Source organism: Volvox carteri (genome assembly GCF_000143455.1).
Source record: "Volvox carteri f. nagariensis unplaced genomic scaffold VOLCAscaffold_34, whole genome shotgun sequence".
NCBI classification, from domain to species: domain Eukaryota; kingdom Viridiplantae; phylum Chlorophyta; class Chlorophyceae; order Chlamydomonadales; family Volvocaceae; genus Volvox; species Volvox carteri.
Window position 1 is genome coordinate 1,333,092 of NW_003307577.1, and position 22,832 is coordinate 1,355,923.

At 51.6% G+C, this 22,832-nt stretch overlaps 1 protein-coding gene across 1 annotated transcript in view; it reads left to right on the plus strand.

Annotated features, from left to right (window-relative positions):
* The window catches only part of VOLCADRAFT_105842 (uncharacterized protein), a gene marked incomplete at its 5' end in the record, with an annotated part of 25,055 nt that extends 2,223 nt beyond the window's left edge, over positions 1-22,832 (plus strand). Inside the window, 24 exons of the mRNA XM_002953118.1 lie at positions 779-837; positions 884-1,027; positions 1,474-1,672; positions 3,814-3,835; positions 4,371-4,452; positions 6,690-6,785; positions 6,930-6,961; positions 8,003-8,223; positions 8,344-8,394; positions 8,691-8,838; positions 9,034-9,174; positions 9,808-10,074; positions 11,731-11,937; positions 12,612-12,854; positions 13,535-13,649; positions 16,494-16,823; positions 17,583-17,628; positions 17,832-17,925; positions 18,758-19,530; positions 20,137-20,202; positions 20,970-21,066; positions 21,320-21,509; positions 21,610-21,657; positions 21,941-22,832. Coding sequence (XP_002953164.1) covers positions 779-837; positions 884-1,027; positions 1,474-1,672; positions 3,814-3,835; positions 4,371-4,452; positions 6,690-6,785; positions 6,930-6,961; positions 8,003-8,223; positions 8,344-8,394; positions 8,691-8,838; positions 9,034-9,174; positions 9,808-10,074; positions 11,731-11,937; positions 12,612-12,854; positions 13,535-13,649; positions 16,494-16,823; positions 17,583-17,628; positions 17,832-17,925; positions 18,758-19,530; positions 20,137-20,202; positions 20,970-21,066; positions 21,320-21,509; positions 21,610-21,657; positions 21,941-22,133 — 3,864 coding nt within the window. The 3' untranslated portion in view covers positions 22,134-22,832. The remainder of the gene's footprint in view (positions 1-778; positions 838-883; positions 1,028-1,473; positions 1,673-3,813; positions 3,836-4,370; positions 4,453-6,689; positions 6,786-6,929; positions 6,962-8,002; positions 8,224-8,343; positions 8,395-8,690; positions 8,839-9,033; positions 9,175-9,807; positions 10,075-11,730; positions 11,938-12,611; positions 12,855-13,534; positions 13,650-16,493; positions 16,824-17,582; positions 17,629-17,831; positions 17,926-18,757; positions 19,531-20,136; positions 20,203-20,969; positions 21,067-21,319; positions 21,510-21,609; positions 21,658-21,940) is intronic.

A 22,832-nucleotide genomic window follows, 5' to 3' on the forward strand; every position in this document is an offset into this window, starting at 1 on the left:
CCCTCGAACTAATCACTCACCGGTCTGTCTGGGAAATTCATCTCCTCCGCGTCGCCTCCAATCGCGTTCCTCGCCAGTGCCCACTACGAGCAAGTCAAAAGGACAAGGTCGGAAAGTCAGATGGGGGTGGACTGGGCCCGGCTCTGGGTCGGGTGCTCTGTCGTCGCTTCGTTGCGATAATTAATTCCGCATGGATGACTTGTCGCTCTTCCTGGTTTGTCCGACTGGTCCGTCGGTCGCTGCTTATTAAATGGGTCGGACGACCAGGTATGCTTGCTTGCTTTTCTCTTCAGCAGTTGCCCCGGCTGGCACTAATTGAGATAACAGGAACGCTATTATTCGCTTAACTCCCGACGAAGGCGGGAAACGCCCTCAGTCGCGCCTTCTCTCGGCCGGTCTACCCGCCGACACCACTCTTGTGGCCCAGTGCCGCTGACACGGGCAAAGCTTGGCAAATAAGGGACAGGATTTTATACCTCATTCTCCATATCTGGGTACGCTTCGTTGTTTCTTGTCCACTGCGGGTCAGTGTAGTTTGGCTGGCTCTTGGTTGTCTCTACTCGCTACCTTAGCGAAGAGACGTTAAATGGTATTGAGAGAGAGAGACTGATTTGCGCGGATGCTCGGTATGTTGGAGTTCACTTGCTGTCGTACCACCGTTGTTGCGAGCATTTAAGTCTCTGTAATTTGACAATCCTCTGCTCGTCCATCTGTGCGCCCATCCACCTATCCCTATCCACGACGTGGCCCTATGATATCTTTATTTCCTTACCTGCAGGCACAGTCACCGTGCTGGTGGGTCACAAGCCGCAGAGCAGCTACCCCGAAGGTCACCGGGTAAGGCTCCCTGCCCTTCCTCCCCTCTTCCGGCCCGACTACCCAGGGCCGAACTCAGCGGCTCCACGGCTTCTAACAGTCCGAAGGCTGCCCTCACGCAGCTCGGGGCTGTCCGGCCCTGGCTGTCCGCAACCCAGATCGCCCTTTCCTCCAGCTCCAGCACGCCGCATGCGGCCAGTGACACTCAAACGTGCCCTTCCGTCCGGCTATGTGTATGTATGTATGATGTGTGGGACAGGGGGATCATATCTTCACCCTGCGGCCGCTACCCGGCAGACCCTGCCTTCCCCGGTATTCGGTCACCCTCGTCTAGTCACCCTAGTCAACTTCTCAGTTGATTGCTCAGGTTCCACACCCACTACCGGCATCCAACGGAATCTGCCGGATCGTCGGCGGCTCAACACCATTCCCGGTCAGCTCGCAAGATCACATATGTATGAATGTATGTGACAGTTAGGGTACTTGGTTCCTGTTGCGCCGCTGTCGTTTAGTGGCCTCTTGGCATGGTCTATTTATTTGCTCTATCGATGTACGCCAGCGTGGGATGGTACCAGCAAACCCCCCGGCCCCTGCTACCAATCCTCGGCGGTAACTGCGGCACCCTCTTACTCCTTGACGCTGCGTACATACATACAGCATCTTCGGCGGCCAGTGGAGCAGCGGCTGGGTCAATACGACCGCTGCGAATCAGAGCGTGCGGCTCAAGATTAATATCCTGGAGGACAACACGTATGAAATCGGCGAGTGGAAGAGGGCGGTGATGCCCCTGCCCCGTGTCAGCGGCTCGGCTGTCCTGCTGCCCAACGGCCAGGTCCTGCTAATCAACGGCGCGAAGGTGAGTCTCCCGGGGTAAACCTTCCGGACCAAGGGCACTCTGTATGGGTGTTTCCTTTTTGCGAAAGCGTAACCTCCTGACGCTGGGTGCTTCCCTTAAGTGCACCGGGCGCTTCGGCGGGCATTAAACTTAGCCCCTGGCAATGTCCCGCAGTGACAACGAACTACGCTGAGCGCACCGCAAAGCAGTTACCCCACTGCCGCGTCGCCCTCCTCTCAGAGCCGGTTCGCCTCCCTTTCCCCAGAAAGACATGCGCCATTGCCTGCTCGCCGCGCCCCGTTTAGGAGGCTCTCCGTAGACTAATCATGACCCGGGGATGCTAATCAAGCCATGTCAAACCTCAGCGGCTGCACAGTTCGTTCGCGCTAACTTGACTCGACCGAGGTCCGCATCGTCCTCCTCGGGGTAGTTTTTTATAGCGTCTTCTTCATCGCCTTCGTCATATTCTTCAAATTCGTTCTCTTCCAGGCCTTCTCTTGCTCTGCCGCGCCACTCGTCACGCTCTGCCAGACGGATGTGCCAGTAACGCTGGGTCGTCTGCTTTCCTTCGTTATGAAAAAGGGGTCCTAAATTTGACGTGAGGAACTCCTACTTACGTCGAAATCCCAACAGACGACGTTGCGCAAATTGAATGCGCTTGCTTGCACGGTTCTTGCGTTGTCTGAAGTTAGCGCTCAGCTATTGTTTGTGACGAACACCGTATTCGTCCCTGTCCTCGGCCAGCTCTGGGCTGCGACTTCCTGCGCCGTACTTGCCGCACCGCGAGCATTAATCAAGCAGGGGTCAAGCGGCTGCACCGGGGCCGAGCCCCTTTCCAGCTTTAGAAAGCCGGCCCCCTAGTCTCTATTATCAAATAACACCGTGCCAAGGCCCCCAACGCAGCGCCTCGGTTTTCGACGTACCTTCCGGATTACTAAGTCCGAGCATGCTCGTCCATTTCATCCAACATCTAGGTGGGCAAGCCAACTATCCTCAACATAGCTTTTGACACACTCAACGGGCATATCCGTGCCTAATTATCACTCTTTCGGGGCTGCACATTTACCAAGCTTGTAGCTGTCGACTAACCCGTGCAGACAGCTGCCCTGTAGCTGCTGGGTCGCCTTGGGAGCTATACGTCTCCGGACTGCCATATGGTGGTACATAAGTGAACTTGAAGTGACCATTATAAATTCTTGGAGTTAGTCGGAGTCATTCGGAGTCATCCGGAGTCACTCGGAGTCACTTTCGAGCCATTCAGAGTCATTCCGAGTCATTAAGGTGCAGCAGGTATGTTTGTACTCTGATGAGGGGGAGCGGGGTGCCCATATATGCCCAGGTACGTAGGGAACGCTGTATACGCAACCTTGAGCTTAGTTACCAAGTTGCGCTTTGGTAGCTGAGTACAACGGCGAATATATAAGGAGGCGTCGCTCTTAGCTGCCTGCTGCTGGCCGCTTAGATCTTGATGATCTTGCAGGGGCGCATGCTTGCTTACCTTGCTGCATGCTACGTCGTCTCGGCCAAATGCCACTTCCTTCAGCGCGTTGTATACATTTCAGACATGGCGCTATAACCCTTCTCATATTAACACATGAATGGCGGCTATCGTTCCTGCTTGGTGACCTACCTTGTTAATTGTGTCGTCACGGCATGAATGTGAAAAACTGACGCGGTGCATCTGTTTGCCAGTGACTGCAATTGTTACCATTGCCGCACCCACTGGCTGCTGGACGTGCTTTTCCTTGGTTGCAGCAGGACGGTTTGCCGTTTGGTGGCCGTAAAAAACTGGCACACAGACTCCCACCTTTCTCTCCGTGCAATAAACTGCTCCATCCCTGCATGCATCCTCGCTCCTACCTCTTACCCCTCGCTCCTACCTCAACCCCTTTCCTTTGTTCACTTCTCCAAATGCAAGGACGTTGAACCTCTCCACCGCATCCCTTCCCGCCCCCTCGTTGCCATGATCATTTCGCCGTTTGACGGAATATCCTTTATTTGTCATCTGTCATCACTACTGATAACGCCCCCCAACTCTCGCTGCACTTTGCCTCCATCAACCCTCCCGCCATCCTCTGTCCTGTGCACGTCATCATCCTTCCGCTTGGCCATCACCTCACTCGATCCACCTTCTTCCACACGCTCTGGTGCTGTCTCCATAGTGCCTATACGTACTGCAAGCGAGTGAGTGATAATCGATCTATCAGAGGGGTGGGTGTGTGGGGACAGCTTCGGGGCCTCCGACATTGATGACCTGATGACCAGACTTCTGAACACACTCTTATCTGTCAGGCGGCCTATTACTCCCATGGGATGCTTCCCAGTGATACTATAACTAGTACAGGACTTATGTACGGCGTTTTTGCCACGTGTACACACTCGATGCGATTTCTAGATAGATCTACTGCTGACCAGACATCGTATTAACCAGCCAGATAGGGTTGGCACCACACACGTGTATGTATGTGGGCAAGCTTCTACCTGAACGCCCATGCATGTATACATCCTGCCTGCATTCTTGTCGTGAAACCTATCTATTCACATCACGTCTCATCACCACAGCTACGTATTATCAGCCTTTCATTGGCTCTTCTCGGCTCTTCCCATGTGCAGGCTCTTCCCTCATTCCATATAAAACCATAGAACATGACTCCTCGGAGACGAACAGCAGCAGCATCTGTTCTTTGCTCCTTGCTTTATTTCGTGTTTGTGACCAAAGGAGTTACTGGTAGCGCGCAACATCGGCATGATGAGGAAAACACCTTGCTGTTGCAAACGGAAACAAGTCCACCACCAACACGGTAAGTGTGGAGTGAGATGTAGGAGTGCGCCGCATGCATACATACATTGCAGGTTGCTGGCAGACGTACGAGTGAGCCGCATGCATACATACATACATACATACATACTAGGGTTTGGCACTACTGGTAACGCGCGACCATTGCCCCCGGGAGATCTCGGGATCGATACCCGTTAGGGTCAAAAATCTTTCCGATGGTGGAAGGTAATGCGTCCCTAGTTGATGGACGATGGTGACCTGGGATAAAGTAAACCTGCGAGCCGACTAGGAATGGAGTTGGGCCGCTGTCGACCTGGCAGATTCCGTTGGATGCTGGTGGTGGGTGCGGAACCTGAGCGATCCACTGAGAAGTTGACTAGGGGGACTGGATGAGGGTGCCCCGAAATACCGGTGAAAGCAGGGTTTCGCAGGGTAGATGCCACGGGCGAAGATATACCGCCCTGTTTCACACATCATACAGACAGGTGGCTGGCAGAAGTTAAGGCCTGACTTCTGCTCCCGGAGGATCCGGGTTCAAATCCGCCTGCTGACCCCTCGCTGTGTGAGGGGTCTTGAATCGGGAGGTGGCCCCCCATCTTATGGACGGTGTAGGACGTGATTATATCAACTTGCGAGCTGACCAGGAACTTAGCTGTAGCGCCGTTGATCCGTTAGATTTGGTTGGATGCTGGTGGTGAGTTGCTGAACCCAACGAATACAATCTGAGTCGGATGGGGTGAGTGGATTCGGGTGCCCCCCTAGCAGGGGAGAGCAGGGAACTGCCTCGGGAAAGGGGGGGCCGCTGGTGACCCTGTAACATCATACATGCATGGCGACCATCAACATTCAGTGATGACATGCAAGAATGCCCGTTCCGTGATGGAACGCCAATGCGCGTACTATGATTGTATTTTGCGTATGCAAATACACACGTGTATGAGGACATATGTATCCTTTGATTGATATATATGTAGGGCTTCAGTGCTCTTGAGAGCCTTGCCTCTTATCCATCGATGGGTAAGATGGATGGATGGATAAGATGGATGGATAATCATCCACATATCCATCCACCGACATTGTAGTAATTCTGCTGACATATCACAACGGATATCGTACAGCAGGTTGTCTGAGCTGTTTCCAAGGGGCGTGTGTGTGAGAGGCAGGAGGGGCCCAGTTGCTTTACTTGGCACATTCGGATGTGTGCGCCTATAATGCACATTACATGGATAATAGAGTAATACAGCGACCTGTCTAGCGGCTGAAGAAGACAGGTTGGAGAACGACGAAACGAGCCCCTGATGGTGGAGCTTTATAGGTATATGCATAGGTATATATGGACCTCATTTGCACCAGTATTGATAGAGCTCATCGGCTGCTTGTGCACGCAGGACATCGACATCGACCGGCCGCGGCCTTCGCACCCTTACTGCGCTTTCAAACCCAGGTAGTGCGTTGTTGTGACCTAAGTCACAGGTCCAACTGCTAGGTGTAGTAGCTGGCCGCTGAAAAGGGCCTGTACTGTGTACCAGCTACTACACTAGGGGCCAGTCAAAACTGCCGATTGAAGGAAGTCAATACGCTTATAATAAGCACAGGCCTTAGAGCCCACAGTGGTATGGCGGTCAGTGGGCCAACCGAAAGCCGTTACTCCACTGAGCCTCATTCGGAGACAATCTGCAGAGCTAGTGCTCCAGCCATGTGCAAAGCCACATAGCCCCATTAAGTGTCAGCCCTGCAGACGGTGTTGGCGTTATGTAACAGTCAGGTGGCACTTGTTAAGTGGCAGTGAACAAGCAAAGCACTTCATCGGTTTTAAGGCTCTGTAAACGGATAAGTTGTTGTTCGTAACTGGTCACGTCTAGGCATGACATGTGTGCTTTTTCGCTGTGCTGTCCTGCATGTGTACGTGTGTGTGTGTTTGTGCATGCGTGCATGTTTTATGTCTCATTATTCCAAGGCTAGATAGGTGTTTGTTGTATGAATGTAGCCTGACGAAGCCACGTGTCGAAACCGCTAGGCCTAGGGGTAGACAGGTAGAAGTTTGTTCAGTGTGTGTTGATGATTAAGCCTTAAGCCTTTACATTTACACCGACCCTACATCTGAAGTTCAACTTCAGATGAAGTTCATCTAACTGCTGGGTAACCGAAAACCACTCTCATGAAGTTAGAAATTTACGGCCTCCACGCATGTATGTTTCGATGATAGTCGCCCACCAATGGTCAACCCCCACCCTGCCTGTCTATTTGCTCACCCTTCAGCAATACCGCCATCTTCACCATCACCGCCCCGTCCACCGAGTTTACCATCGCCGCCTCCACCTTTTCCAACACCTGTGTCATTCCCCCTACCTATCGGTAAGTCATCCAAGCACATCATCAGTGGTGCACCCGTCCTGCCTGGGACAAGTTGTGTTGGCTTCCTCGAAGCCGGGAAAAGGGCGGGGTCCCCCTACATACCTTCATACAGGCCAGTCCCCCTGCATTCGTCCGTACATACAGGCCAGTCCTCCTGCATCTATGTGTACAGGCCGGTTCGTTACTAATAAGCACATGCACGAGTTGCTTAGTAGTTTAAACAACCAAGCAACCCATCCAGCTATGCCTGTACGTAGCGGATCACCCAGAAATTGGCTGGGTGGTCTGCTACATACAGGTGAGATGCCATATAACTTAGAGTATATGTTCGTTGTTCGTTGGTTACAAAGGGCCTGATGAGCCTCGATCAGCAGCCTCTTAACCATATTCATAATTAGCCTGCCAAAGTACTAATGTACAAGCGATTGTGAGTCGAGCACATACGATTGGATGTCTCTATGTACAATATATTGTAACGGCAGGACAGGCTTTGGCCAGGCATCGTCAGCATCACTGGTCAGTCCCAGTTCGTTAGACGGATGGTTGAACTGATACACCGATACACTGTCACTGCACCTCCGAACTAACGCAGGTGGATCACGCGGGTTAAACTGAGATCTAGTAATCTCTCGCATTAATCGAATCAGTGGGGATTACAAGCAGCTCAGACTGGATTGGGTGTGATGTCGCTTGAGGGTGAGGGCGCGAGGTTAGACGTGTGTAACAGCCGGCTGGGTTTCTCAGACATAGAATGGCTGTACACCTGTATGTTGTGGAGCAATGGTTTGACAAGGTCTGCTTGGGACGACGTGATGACTCAGGTTTGTTAGACCACAGCGGAGTGCTACACGACTGCGGGGAACTCTCCCAGCCAACCAATAGTAGTCGAACCCCCTACCTGCACTCTTAACATGGCCATCGAATCCACACTGGCACTTTGTCCGGGCAGGATCCTATGCCGCGTCCCCAATATTCCCGCTGCCAAGCGGGCACCGCCGCCTCTCCTTGCAGTGATACCACCCAGGGTCACCACAGTAGAGCAGAGTAGCACATTCTGACAACCACGGATACGCACTGTGAAATATATTTCAGCAGGCCTTGTTTGCTTACATCTCTCAACATTAAATCAAATCAGTACGTACACTGACCTCACCAGGGCTTTGTTTCCTGTGGTGGTCTGTCTCGCATGCATGTTCTGCACATGCCATGCACTGCAGGCGCCATTTTCCACCCAGCCACAGGACGCGTTATCACACGGGCCAGCCCCAACAGTGTCGACCTCGTCGCCCAGGAGGCCTCGCGGATCGACCCCTCGTCCATATCGCTGTGGGACATTGAGGTGCTGAACAAGCAGGAGGCCCTGCATGCTGTGCACCTAGTCGGGGCCGCGATTTATTGCTGGAACGTGTATTGGAACTTGATGACCAGTGGAGCGAAAGTAAGTGCTGGTTCGACTTCGATGGATTGGTTGTCACAGTCACGTAAAAACGAATGATTGTGTGAAGTCAGATAAGTCAGATCATCTATGCTAACCGCGCCCCGATGCTTGGCTACCCAGCCGCGATGGAAAGTCCGCCCAAGCAAGGATTCTGTTCTCCCAAGGAACCGGGTGAGAGGGGTCACAATCCCCTCGACGTACACAGAGCCACGTGCATTCGTTGCACTTCTAATATACGGCGAAGCAGACGCACGTACAGCAGTCAATCCCAAATAAATGACCAAGGAGGCTATCTACAGCCTGCAGCCGCGGTTTACAGCTGCTCCCTGGACCCGTACATGCGTGGATGGTCCGCTTAAACGATAGTGGTTGTCAAACATGCACCTCATTGTCTATTTAGTCCTTGGCACAGCCGATGCTTGCTGTGTTGTATGTAATCACGAATTTGCTTGTATATGTACATGCAGATCATCTTGTATGTCTGCTTGAACGGTCCGACGGGCCGAGAGGGCAACGTGTTCCTTAACAGCCAGTGGCGCATCATTCAGAGCTGTAGCCCGGATCAAGTGTACCTGGTTTCTCGGAGTAGCGGCAAGTGCCTGGGTGTGGACGTAGGTGAGCGGTGGATGGGGTAGACCCCCGGCGGAGTAGTGGGATGAGGGAAGTGAGGGAAGCGACATCAGCAGCCACATTTGGATGATGATGTGTAGCACCTGTCTCAGTGGAATAATCGTGGACATACACTTTGTCCTACGTAGCTCACTGCAGACGTATATGAACACCGCCGTACTTACATACATACACACGCAGGTGCAGCAGTAGGCTCCTCAGCTGCCGCACTTCCTCTCCAGCAGTGGGATTGCGACTGGAGTGCCAACCAGCGCTTCGTTATCTCAAGTGCACCAGGCAATGCCACGTACGTCACATCAGCGCCTACCCAGTTCAATTGCGGTGCGTGATGGTCATTTGTTACTAGTCGAATGGTGAATTGCTAGCGGGTATGCATTGATGATTATCTTTATTTGTGAGAAATGTACATGTATGTACGTATGTACCTCCTAACTTGACAATCAACATCTTTTGTCAGCAGCACGCAGGTCTCTGGGTAGTAGTAGTGCGACATAGACAAGACTCGGAAACGTTGCAGAACTCCAGGGCTAGCCTCGCCGGGAAGAACCCCCCCATCCCATTCATAAGTCCCATGAATACACCTGCCTCTGTTGGCTGCAACACAGTTTGGAAAGGTTTGCACCTGCGTTCTGATAGCAGGCACATGGTCACTGCATGGGCATCACACGGGTGTCACACTTATTAGCTAGGCGGGACACATGCGGCACACAGGCATGCATGCACATATGTAGGTGTGCACACATACCCAAGCGCCTCTCGAGATCCTGACTGTAACACCTGACTATCAGTGTATGTGTGGAAGGACCGTCAGAGTGTCAGTTGGATACAGGGTAGTCCAATAATGTAGAGATGGATCCTCAACCGCTTGGCGTCTGGTAATAACACCTGCCCTACCCATGGCCCCCTTAATCCCTAACGTCCACCCTGCCTGTCTATTTGCTCACCCTCCGGCAGTACCGCCATCTTCACCATCGCCGCCCCGTCCACCGAGTTTACCATCGCCGCCTCCACCACCAACCTTCTGCCAGCAGATCCCGGGCTATACCTCTACGCCAGACAGTGACCATGGTGGAGACGATCTTGGCTATTATGGCAAGAATGCACCTGCTGCCTGCAACAGCAACCCTAACTGTGTAGCCTTCAACTCGTACGGCTTGATCAAGTCGGGCTCCACTCCGCTGAGGTCATCCGCGGGGTCCTGCTTTTATGTCAAAGTACCTCGTGAGTGGTATTTATTTGTCCTTCCCCCATTATCTAGTGATGCGCGTGTGTGTGATATCCTTTCTTATCAGAAAAGGACTCGCAAGCTGATGGCACAGGCCAGCACCAGCCAGGATAAATACCCAGGATATTACAGTGTGGCACACGATTATTCCCTGCATTACTGGCAGATCAAACTTAGATTCACTGCAGGCTGGCTATCTTAGGGGGTGTTTCCACTTTATTAAAAGTCGCGGATAAGGTTTAATCCGTCGCATATGAAAACATCGCGCGGATTAGGACGGATTAGGCGGATTAAGGATGGCGCGATTAGTTAGGTTGGCGAGATCTACGCCCGCATTCGCGCGTTTCGCATATTAAATATAGATTAGTATGTTATCAATTGCGCACATTATTCCTATAGTAAAAGCTAAAACTCGGTGGAAAATGTTTGCTGCCTGGCGGCCACCAAGTATCAGATTAACATGTTTACAACAGCTCATTAAATAAAAAACCTGATTGACAGCTTGGAAGGGTATCCTTTATAAAAGCTGTAGGTGTACCTAGTTTTGTGGAAGCTTTGCGCTTCTTGTTCGGCATTATGCACCACACCGTAGCTGTCGTTCAAAGGGTGCTGCAAGGCCTTTATATTGATGCTCGATAGTCTTTTTAATGTCCAGCACTACTCGTTCTTGCATTTTATGCACGGAATGGCATATGTTGTACTTCAATTCGTTCCTTAGTCCAGACGTATAAAACATTCCTCGTAGATTACCTGCGGATTGGCGCGGATTAAAAATACCTTCATCTGTGACTTTTAATCCAAGAGGAAACACCCACTATATCTCTTGTGAAAATCTGGTAAAATTTATGATATTGTTTAAATTAAATGGCATGAGCATGCCGCGTCCCCAATATTCCCGCTGCCAAGCTGGCACCGCCGCCTCTCCTTGCAGTGATACCACCCAGGGTCACCACAGTAGTGCGGAGTAGCACATTCTGACGACCACGGATACGCACTGTGAAATATATTTCAGCAGGCCTTGTTTGCTTACATCTCTTAATTATGTTTGGAAATGTTTGCACCTGCGTTCTAATAGCAGGCACATGGTCACTGCATGGGCATCACACGGGTGTCACACTTATTAGCTAGGCGGGACACATGCGGCACACAGGCATGCATGCGCATATGTAGGTGTGCACACATACCCAAGCGCCTCTGTGAGATCCTGACTGTAACACCTGACTATCAGTGAATGTGTGGAAGGACCGTCAGAGTGTCAGTTGGATACAGGGTAGTCCAATAATGTAGAGATGGATCCTCAACCGCTTGGTGTCTGGCAATAACACCTGCCCTACCCGTGCCCCCCTTAATCCCTAACACCCACCCTGCCTGTCTGTTTGCTCGCCCTCCGGCAGTACCGCCATCTTCACCATCGCCCCCCCGTCCACCGAGTTTACCATCGCCGCCTCCACCACCATCGCCGCCTCCATTACCATCGCCGCCTCCACCACCACCGCCGCCTACACCACCATCGCCGCCTCCACCACCACCGCCGCCTACACCACCATCGCCGCCTCCACCACCACCGCCGCCTACACCACCATCGCCGCCTCCACCACCACCGCCGCCTACACCACCATCGCCGCCTCCACCACCACCACCACCCCTTCCAGCAGTCTGCAGGGAGTACCTGGGGTTCACCGCCATTGCGGACGTCGACCACGAAGGAGATAACATGGACTCTGTCTCCCCGTACTACTGGTGGTACTGTCTCGTGGACGCTGGCTGTGCCGCCTTCAATAGTGACGGAGTCAGGAAGTCGAAATCATTGCCGCTGAGGTCGGCCGTGGGGTCCTGCTTGTACGTCAAGACCTCTGCTCGTGAGTTATTCTGTTGTATCACGTCTTATCGCAGGAAAAGAACCGATCGGCGGATGAGAGATCCCGTGATACCCAGGGTACTACAGATTCTCATGTATCCACTAGTACTTATATATGTATAGAAGTTATAGATAGGGCTTATATACAATATTTCATATTGGCTGAGGTGCACATATGTATGAACAACGCTCAGCAGTAAGCAATGCTTGCGGGTTGTGTTCTTCAGGCATGCAGGGCTCATAGATATTACATACATACGGATTTTGCGGTTGTACTTCTATCTTATGATCCCCTTGTGGAGAAGACGACGTCATTTATTTGGGTCTTGGTTTATTGATGTCGCGGTACCGGTAATAACCGGTTATTACGACACCATGCGCATGCACCTGTGCAGGCGCATCGGTGATGATGATACTATTCACGAGTCAGGAATCTTTATCCACATAGTGGCACATTTCAGTGTACTTCAAAATACATACCTTCTACGAGATTAGTTGCACCTTACATATGGGATGGGTTTAAACCCCTCCCATAAGAAATTTCTTATGTAACGGGGTTGAGCAGTTCACAAATCGTGTATTTAATGATTTGATGCTGCTGCTGCACTTGCATGAATGCATGCATGCCGTATTTCATTGCTTACTTGCATATGCTGCTTCTGTTTCCCTCATCAGAATGTAAGGCCTACGCTGGCTTCTATGCATTCCCGGGCAAGGACCGCTTAGTGCGCCAGCATACGGGCATCGACGTGGCTCATTACGACGGCAACCCTGATGCCGCATATGCATACTGCAAGATGACGGACTCTTGCAAATCCTTCAACAGCTATGGTTGGGCGAAGAGCAGCGGCATGCCCATAACGCCCCATGACGACGGCATGTGTTTATATGTAAAGAGCAGCACGTTCATATCAAAAGGTACGTACATATGTGTGTGTGAGTACATGCATGAATGTGTGCGTTTGTCTTTGTTATTGTGAAGGAAAGACACACTGATGGTGGCGGGACGCATGTACATACAGAGTCTGTGTTTGGGTCCACCGCCTGTTGTTGCAAACCCACCATTCGTTTATAAACCAATAATTATTATATGTGCACTGCAAGTCGGCCGACTCGGCTCCTTGCTGCATTGGATACATACATGAACCTGGCTGCCTCTATTCGTTTCTTCATTGGACGCACACATGAACCTGGCGGCTTTCCTTCCAATGCTCTTAAAGGTCTAGGTTCGTTCGATCACCATCAGCCAATTCTAGCCAATAAATAAGGCACCATCACACATTCATCCTGCATGCACAGATACGCATGCAGGTAACACATATAATGCAGGAGCACACATGTTGCGCAATGGATACGCATGATCTGCTGGATGCCTGCTTCTGTAGTAGCTGGCCGCTGAAAAGGCCTCTCGAGATGCTGGTGGTCACGCTACGCGCGTATTTGTATAGCCGTACTGTGTACCAGCTACTACAGCTTCGTTCATGCAAAAGTAGTATTCTGCACGAACTTGCTAGCTACCCTTAGCCATGCAATATCTATCTCGCTTTTGCCAAACTTGACTTGGCGAGTTCACAGTGTGGTAACTCACACGCATGCAGGTGCGTGTGCGGATGGCAAGCTGGGCCAGTCGTTCCAGAGTGTACCTGGAAGCTTGTCAAGTGCCCTCAACAGACTTATCAACGACTACTGCTTCGGTTACACTGGCAGGGCCTGGTAAGGGTTACACCGAGTGTCTTGTTATTATGTAGAAGTTGTGTGGAATGAAACAAGCCGCATGTAAAGCTGCATGCATATACTACAAGCAAGTAAGGTGCACACACACCTCTATATATCGTTGCCGTCCAGCTGGCCCTACCGAGCAAGACAGGCACGTCTTCACTAGGTCGGGTGCCTGAGAGCAACCAAGTTAACACCCTCAATTGAGGTGGGTGCCCTGCCAACCACCCCCACGGGAGGAGCTCCATAATTATAAGCAGCTACGAAGGCAACGAGAGGAGATGAGAAATCAAGCCTCACGGAACCCAGTACAAGATACAGCACCGCCTATGCCGCCCATGTCAGCGCTCAGATGCCCCATTACCCCGGTGACCTACCCTGGACCCACTGGAATGATGACGGAGCCACAGGGCACGGGAATGCAGGCGGCGACAACGGCCCAGATACCTACACCAGCGGCTCTGGAGGTAGATGGCCCTGCCCTTCACCCCACAACCACCAACACCACCCCAAGACCCAAGAGGGAAAGGCAGCGGCACAGGACGCAGCGGGGCCAAGGAGCCCACTGGCAGCCGGGGCAGGACTGGCAACAGCGGGTCAGCCTCGCAGCCCAGCCCCAGCAGCAGCAGCTGAGCCCCTCCTGCTCAGCCCAACAACAGTAGCAGCGGCCCCAACCGGGGGGTAACATCGTGGAAGGTCCCTCGAGGACTACAGGCTGGATGCTGCAGGGAAAGAAAGGGAAAACACCTATACCCGACCCGCTCACAGCCCCTCAGGAGGCACAGAGGGAGGCAGCACTACAGAAGCCAACTGGGGGGCCAAAACCTGCAGTATGCCCGGAGGGGGGTGCCGAACGCCCATGCAGCAACCGTGTACAGCCAGGCAGCAATGTTGCCGCCATGGCACCCCGTGCCCAGTGGCAGCAGTGACAGGCCCAAGGGGAGTGGCCCAGGAGGCAGCGAAGGGCTCACCAGCAGTGGGGGAAGAGCTACGGGCTCAGCCAGCCCAGCCCCGGAATCGGGCAGGTGTTATATCACGACTTTTCAGAAAAGAACCGAACGGTGGATGCAGATGCCGTGACACGCCCAGAATACTACAGCAGGAGGGGAGGACTCAGGAGGTGGCCAGCCAGGACAGCTGGGACAGCCCAAGCAGCCCCGGTTTGGCTGAGCAGCCCCGGTTTGCGATCACCTTTGGAGCACCCCACACGGAAGCTCCCGCCCAACTGGTGGCTCCTCCGGATCCGCCGTGGAGGCCAGCAGTGGTACACGCCAGCCAAGCCAGCCACATACATGCAAACAGGGGATGGCCATTCCCCCCACCAGATCATCAGGCAGAACCCGGGTCAGTGGAGAACACGGCAATGAGGCCCCCCAAAACAGAGTTGGCTGCCCTCTTCACCCAGGTGAAGGCGATCCAGGTGGACATAACATGGGACACAACACGGCCTGTGACCAGGAGTACAGCGACAGCAGGCAAAACACTACTCACAAGCACGGCACAGGCGGAAACACAGCGCAGTCTGGACCTACGGGATCAAGTGCGGACTGATCACTTCAGCAAGCAGACCGCAGTGGCCAGGACAGTCCGCAGGCACAATGCAGAGCTAGCCCGGCAGGCCAAGGAGGTCTGTGAATCCAGGCACCAAGAAGCAGGCAAGCAGATACACACGGATATACAGCAGTCCATGCGGAACCGTCGGATGGCAGGCGCCAAAAAGGCCTCAAGGGGAAACACAGCAGTCGACAGCAAGTCGACATGGAGCAAGAGGTGGATGTAAGGCCGGTACCGGAGGCTACAGAGATGGAAGCCAGCAGCCCAGGTCCGTCCCAGACGGGCTCCAGCCTCATCCTCCAAGCTCCTGCAGTGACTCAGCCCGACACCGCGACCGAAGCCCCACCTGGAGAGGGATCCACCGTCACCCCTACCCAACGAGCCTAACATGTCAACGGCAGCCTATGAGGACCGCCAGCAGGGTGCCAACTCGGATTGCCACACACAATCTGCAAGGCATGACAGCGAAACACAACCCTAAAATGCGCGCTGCAGCCAAACTGTGATTCGTATACAGAGCAGTGGCCCTGTCTGCCGAGGGAGACAAGTTTGGATAAAGATGCGCACATGGACCGGTCCATGTGCGTCGTGTCCATCCCTTGGGTACCCAAGGGATGGACACGAGGCACTCAGTGCACAGAGAGGTCATATAATGCCCAACGAGTTAATATAATGCCAACCCTCCTCCTACATACATATATTTTACATAGTTTAGGCACTCCTGGTAAGGCACGACCATTGCACCCGGGCAATTCCGGGATCGAGACCTGTCAGGGTCGAAAACCCTTCTGATGGTGGATGGTAAATTTACCATCATAAAAATGTCCCACCTTAATGGACTGTGGTGATCTGGGATATAGTTAGCCTGCGAGCCGACCAGGAACGGAGTTGGGCCGTCGTTGATCTGACAGATTCCGTTGGATGCTGGTGGTGGGTGTGGAACCTGAGCAATCCACTGAGAAGTTGACTAGGGTGACTGGATGAGGGTGCCCCGAAATACCGGGGAAGGCAGGGTTTCGCAGGGTAGCTGCCACGGGTGAAGATATACCCCCTGCTTCACGCACATATTATATGTATATATTTGCCAGTAGCTGCCATCACTCGGTTGGCAGTTCAGGTAGGAGGCTGAACGATTTTCAGTAGGCCAACACCGAACTAACTGAACATTGTCAATGTCCATTTCCCTCTCCCTCTTGTCAATGTCCATTTCCCTCTCCCTCTTGTCAATGTCCATTTCCCTCTCCCTGCTTGCTTCGTTGCTCGCTCCATTGCACACATACCTTGCAGTGATGAGATCGATTTCACAGGAGAGTCAAGCTGGTACAAGGAACAGTTTTCTAATTTGCCTCCTCTCAGCAACAGGACCTGCAACACGAATCTGATGCTCCGCACAGCCCCTGGGCCACCCAAAGCATCTCAGCGCAGCACATTTACATGCAGCCCCAACCCGATCAGTGATGGTGTCTGTACCCTTGCGGCCAAGCTCGACACTTCATCCTCAGCAACTGTCACACAGGGAACCGGCTTTAATATGAAGTTCAGTGGAGGCTTGGTCACCAAGGTCTCTGTAGGCTCTGTGGAACACACAACTGAGACAACTGTCGATTATACCGAAAGGTGAGCAACCCATGGTTGTAACACAGCAAAGGCGTAACCCGAGATGCTCAGATTGGCCTTGCGTCGTTACAATGGTACGGAGCAGCAGCTTCCGAACTAACAGGACCCGTCACCAAGCAAGGCCAAGCAGAAGGCCAAGCAGATCTAGAATACCACAGATGGTACAATGGGCACATAATGGACATAAAAAAATTATGTGTGTCTAATGTCCGCATGGCGCGTGACTTCTGGGATATCCGTCTATCGATAATTACCACCAATGTAACTCGCCTCAGTAATAATGAGGCAGGGGTGTGCTGGAGGGCATGCAGTGGTGTGGATGCCAGTTTTTTGAATTGATCCATTCCTGACTTCCTTTGTAGAGCAGTTGAGCACCCATCTAAATTCGTCAGCAGCAGCAGGAGAGCTTGTTACTGGTATACTCTATGACAAGGGTTGTGGCAGAGAACTACAGCCAGGGCCACACGCCCCCATCCCTAAATGTAGTAGTTGTCGTACAGTACGGCACACACTCCTAATACATATACACGCTAAAGCGCATTCGATACTCCCAGCATCTTGAGAAGCCTTTTTAGCGGCCAGCTACTGCACGAATGCAGCTGGTGAATTGCTTGCTTACCTGGGGCATGGCCCATCCCACATGTATATGCAGCAGCAGTGAGTAACTATGTATGTTCGTACCTTGTGAAATGAATGGTGAACTCTGTCGTGGACCCGTTCCTATGTATGTATGTATGTATGTATGCCCGGTGCCTGCAGTGTCTCAGAGCAGACTTCAAACGCAAGAATCATCGGTCAAGCCATGGTAAGTTCTGGCGACAATAACAACTTCATTTGCTTAAGTCGGTTGCACGCGTACCTAGGTACCAAACAATTAATATCACATAACACCATCTGGATCTAATGCAAGTGAGCTGGCCGGGATTGCTAACATGTTGTACTACAATACAACCTATTGCTGCTGTTTATGCATGTTATTTTGCTTGCATTCTGCTCTCTTGATGACAGGGGGCGACTGTTTCTGTCTCCACAAAACCAGGCGATAGACAATGCTACGTATTGAATGTCGCCATGGGTCGTGCTGCCACGGTCGGCACGTTTGGTAAGTAACTTCAATTTGGCCAAACATGCATGCGTGAATATGCACGTTATACTTGTAATAATCATGTTATAATCATTATAATTTATATATTATGATTATTATAAAGCTTTTTATTATTATCATTCTGCAATACACTGCAGTATCATGAATGGAATCGTCTCATCATCCATGTGCACATGTGCTTGCTCACGATAACGTCGTGCCTTATGTGGTGCGGGGCCCAACCTCTGGCGTGTGTTAGGGACCGAGTGTTATCTACTGGCGGCTGCAGGCAAGCTATGCTTGTACCCTCCCTGGCACCAGTACTTTGATGTCGAAGATTTCCCTTTCTCTGGCCTCACACAGCCTGGCTTTGACTCCTTGGTTTGTCGTAAATCACATTGTGCCCCTATCAACTCAGATAACTACTGCTACAGCAAACATGATTAAATTCTAGCTAATAGATATGTAGGTTGTAACACCCACCAGCACCCTATACTCCGGTCGTGGCAATGCCCACCTTACTCGGTCGTGGCACATAATTTGTACGCTTCAGATGTTTTGGCGCGACAATAGGATGTATAGATGGCACAGTCTCGTGATCCATCCTCTAGTAGCTGGTACACAGTACGGCACACATAACCTCTACAAATACGCGCTAAGCGCGACCACCAGCATCGTGAGAGGCCTTTTCAGCGGCCAGCTACTACACCTCCCCTCAGACCATCAGCAGAGCGTAGGAGCCAAAGTCCCATCTCCGTTGTTACAGGAGGTAGGGCTTTCTGACCACATTTGATGAAATGCTTTCCTCTGCTCCTGTCTGCTTTGCCCCCGCCGCTCCTGCATGCTGTAGATGTTAACTTGGAGTTTGATGGTGGCGTGGGCACACGGCAGGGGAACGTGTACTACGTATTGTTATCGGACATTGTTAACTACGCTAAGTCCAAGGGCTGGCCCAGTGCGGCCGGGTTCGAAGTCTTCGGCAGTACAGTGCGAGTCACCAAACCGATTACGATCAACATGGACGTGCCCGTATACTCTTATGTCAATCCTCAGCAGTACGACCTCGACAACAGGTTGTGCTCCTCTTCTACCATGTCCTTAGCCCAAACGTCAAACCCTAATCCTGTCAGGTTGCTAGCTGCTGACCATGCCATCGATACAGCTGATGATGACACCACAAGCATGATGATGTCGACATCAGTGATGAGAGAATCCGACTCAGATCCGCTTGATTCGTCCTCAACGCTCAATATCACAGCATGGGGGCACCAGTCCGCCACACGCACACTACTCGACTCACAGGGCACGTCCTCATTGAAGTCAACGGTGCCAGCAGAGCTGATGAAGCGGCTGGAAGCCCTGGCACAGGCCTACTGCAAAGCCCAGACCAGAAGGGACTCGTGTGAAGGGGACTATTGTGATGAGGACTCGTGTGAGGTCGACTGGGACGGAACCACCGACTGGTGGCGCACCTTCTTCATCACACTACCACGGGCAGAGTTTTCCACCGGGCTGGATGCTCCTGTGTGGAACTGGACTGCGTCGACGCTCCAAAACCAAACATCTGCGCTGGTGGTGTGTCCCTACAGGCCGTTCAGCTACAGATGCCAGATTGATGCACAAGTAGGTTATGATGATACACACATATGCTGCAGGCATGAGCTGCATCCGCTAGCTAGTATGCACACATACATGGCCTCCGTACATCTCCACACACTATTGTTGCATTCGCATCACATGGTGCAATCAACGGCAAAGATGATGAGACTCTATTGTTAGTTTTCTTACGGTCTGCGGAACCATGGAGGCGGTGGAGGTGAACCTTGATGGTCATACCTGGCTGCATCCCACATGGCACCTGTTGTATCACATCTTATCACAGGAAAAGAACCGATCAGCGGATGTCAATCCCGTGATACCCAGGATATTACAGCACCCCTCATGGCTCACTTAGTTGGATGGAAAAAAAGCCACATGTACACATTCAGTGTAAGGTCTCCAGAGCGAGAATCCACATTAACATCAATGGATTGGGATAATAACATGCATACATGTGTGCATGTTGAAGATACACAGCACTGGATAATATTGCCTGCTTGCCTGTTCAGTGCGTGCTGATTGTCTTTCAGTGTGGTGTATACTTGCGATGCGATGATCTGTTTGGTGAACGATGTATATGTATATCTTTAACCCATTCATGCATGTTGTTCATGCGGCCTGTTCGAGCAGTCCTACCAGTCATCGGTGATCACCAGGGCTCGAACGACATCCAACAGCTGGGGTATGTCACACAAGGTGGGGGCGTGCCTGCTTGATAAACCCCTTGGATGAGAGCATGCATGCATACTTGCTTGTGACCACCGTGCTAGGTTGTTCAGCTCACAGGGGCGACATTGGCACGTACAAAAGATCCTTCGTTAGGTGTACGTACGTCCGTTGCTTCTGATGTTCATTGTTGCTTTTGCTGCATTCATTCGTGGCAGTGCTTTTACTTGGTGATGTGGGCTGGGCCGCAGTGCAAAACGCCTTGCTTGCTTGGGGGCCCTGGGCCTGTACGTATGTAGGGTTAGTTGCACAGGTCCATGCCTGTCTGTCTGTATGTCGCCATACCGCCCGCATGTCCTCGTACATAGCCAAGTCGCATGCGAACATGTATAACCCCCAAATAAATGCCCAAATTAAAGCAAATATTGCAAGCCCTTCACATAATCCTGTATTGGATGGCATATCAATGAGTCATCGTACAAGTAGGGGTCGTACAAGTAGAAACAATATACGGCTTGCCAGCAGCAGGCCAAGGAATCTCAAAATCCCTATGTCAATCCGCAATCTTCACCTCTGTACGTGCAACAAGTTGATTGGCCACTACAAAATACATGTGCCGCGGCCATATTGAACAATGATCATGCATGGTGACTTGCTCAATCGAACACATTTGGCTGAGCTGAATGGGTCTATCTACATGCAGTACTGCATGCATGTAAAATGCCTAGCTGGGCAACAATCATTTTCCAGTTCTCATCACCCTGCTGCTGCTGCTGCTATTTCCCTGTGTGTCGCAGGAAACGTTGACGTCAGGATTTAAAATTGAATCGCTTGGTATAGAAGGTCGAGCTGGTATCACTTTCTCTTTTTCGCTCAGCTGGTCTTGGTCCCAGGGTACGTGCGGTTTTACCCTAAAACTTTAAAACCCGAACATATATTTGTGGCCTAGTGTACGAACCTTAACAGGCCTCTTAAGACTTGGCAAAATATACATCTCGATTGATAAATGGCCATTATTTATTGTTTGACATGTGCAGACATGCGGCCATGTACAGACGTACCCTCATGCGTGCATGTGCACCCTTTGATACCCGTGTATACATACATACGTTCATACTTCCCTGCTGGCATCCATGCATGCATGCAGGCACTGCCACTGGGAGAACCGAGACGGCGACCACTGTTAATGCCGCATCCGTCCAGATGAACCCTGTGACCAACCCCACCCAGAAGTGCGCGCACCTAAGGACTGACATGAAGGTGGCAAACGTGGTGGGCACCCAGATGGCTTGGATGACCATACAGGGATTTGTCGGCTTCCACCACGGAGATAGCAGGTACGAGGAACGAAGCCTGTGTATGCTCATCATCATGCAAGATGTAAGTAGCCCCATTATAATTTGTTTTTTCGTCAACTTATTTCATTGAATTTTACAGGGTGTGGAAGCTTTGGATAGACAGTTCACCACACTACTACCGTGCCCAGTGAGTACTGAAAAATGATACAAGAACCTTCACGATAATGACGGATTGATGTTGTCTTCTCTTGTTCTGTTCTGTGAAGAAGTGAATCGATGTGTGAATAGGGTATGATGCCCAATTACTAGCTTATTATGAATGCTCGTGCATTGTTGGCACACGCAAGCGTTTGTGTCTTCTACATTGTTGCTTAAGCAGGTGGCATTTGCATGTGCTTCTGCGTGCGTTTGTGTTTCTCTTTGTTTGTATGTTTTATATATAACATCATGTTATTTTGCTTGCTTTGCAGGGAGTTCTCATCGCTTATCAATGATGCAAAGTCTTTAGGTGTCGAGGAGGCCGATGATTGGACGATAGAAGGTGGGCTGGCAAGGATCCAGGTGCCCATTGATCTGGCGGTGTTAACAGGCGCGAGCGGCTCCAGCAGTGCAGTCTACTACGATGCTGGCAGCCCAGAGTGCAACATGCCAGAGCCGGTGTAGGGAAGCATCTCGCTAGCTTTATTCATTTCTGGGTTACTGTACGTTACTCTTTGTCTCGGTGGTGGTGTATGTGTGGTCGTGCGTGTAATTTCTGTGTAGCATCGTGATGAGGTTTGCGTGTGGGCGGGGAAGAGATGTGCGTATGTACGGACTGCCTCACACCCAGTGTTTTTTTTAAGTAATATATACCTTAAACGGAATAAACAGGCCATTTTGGCCTTTGGAAATACGGAATGAATTGAGGCCGATCCGTGCATTTTCATTCCTCCAGCCAAAAACGTCCATTGCTGCCAGATTGCTCCGTAGTGTGCAGAACTTGGTATTATCAATCATAGAATAGATATGAGGGCGATCCATTTCAGGCGCCCAACCCGAGCGCTCGCAGTGCCAAGCGGGCTCAGACACAGCGCATCCGCAAGGGCCAGAGCGACGGTGCATGGCTGGACAGCAGCAGCAGGGGCCGGTACATGATGAACCGGTAGAGTCCTAGCGTGCTGTGGTTTGCAGTGGCGGGTGACGGCCTGTGATTTGCTATGCGGTTGCTTGCTTTGGGCCTTTGCTTGGTCGGATTTACTTATTGCTCACCAACAGTGCCAGAACTAACTATGCATGTGCATGAAGAGTGCGCACATGAACGAAAACGCGCCAACTCAGTGCGTGCCTCTTGGTCTGTGAGGGGAGTTGTAACTAATCGGGGGG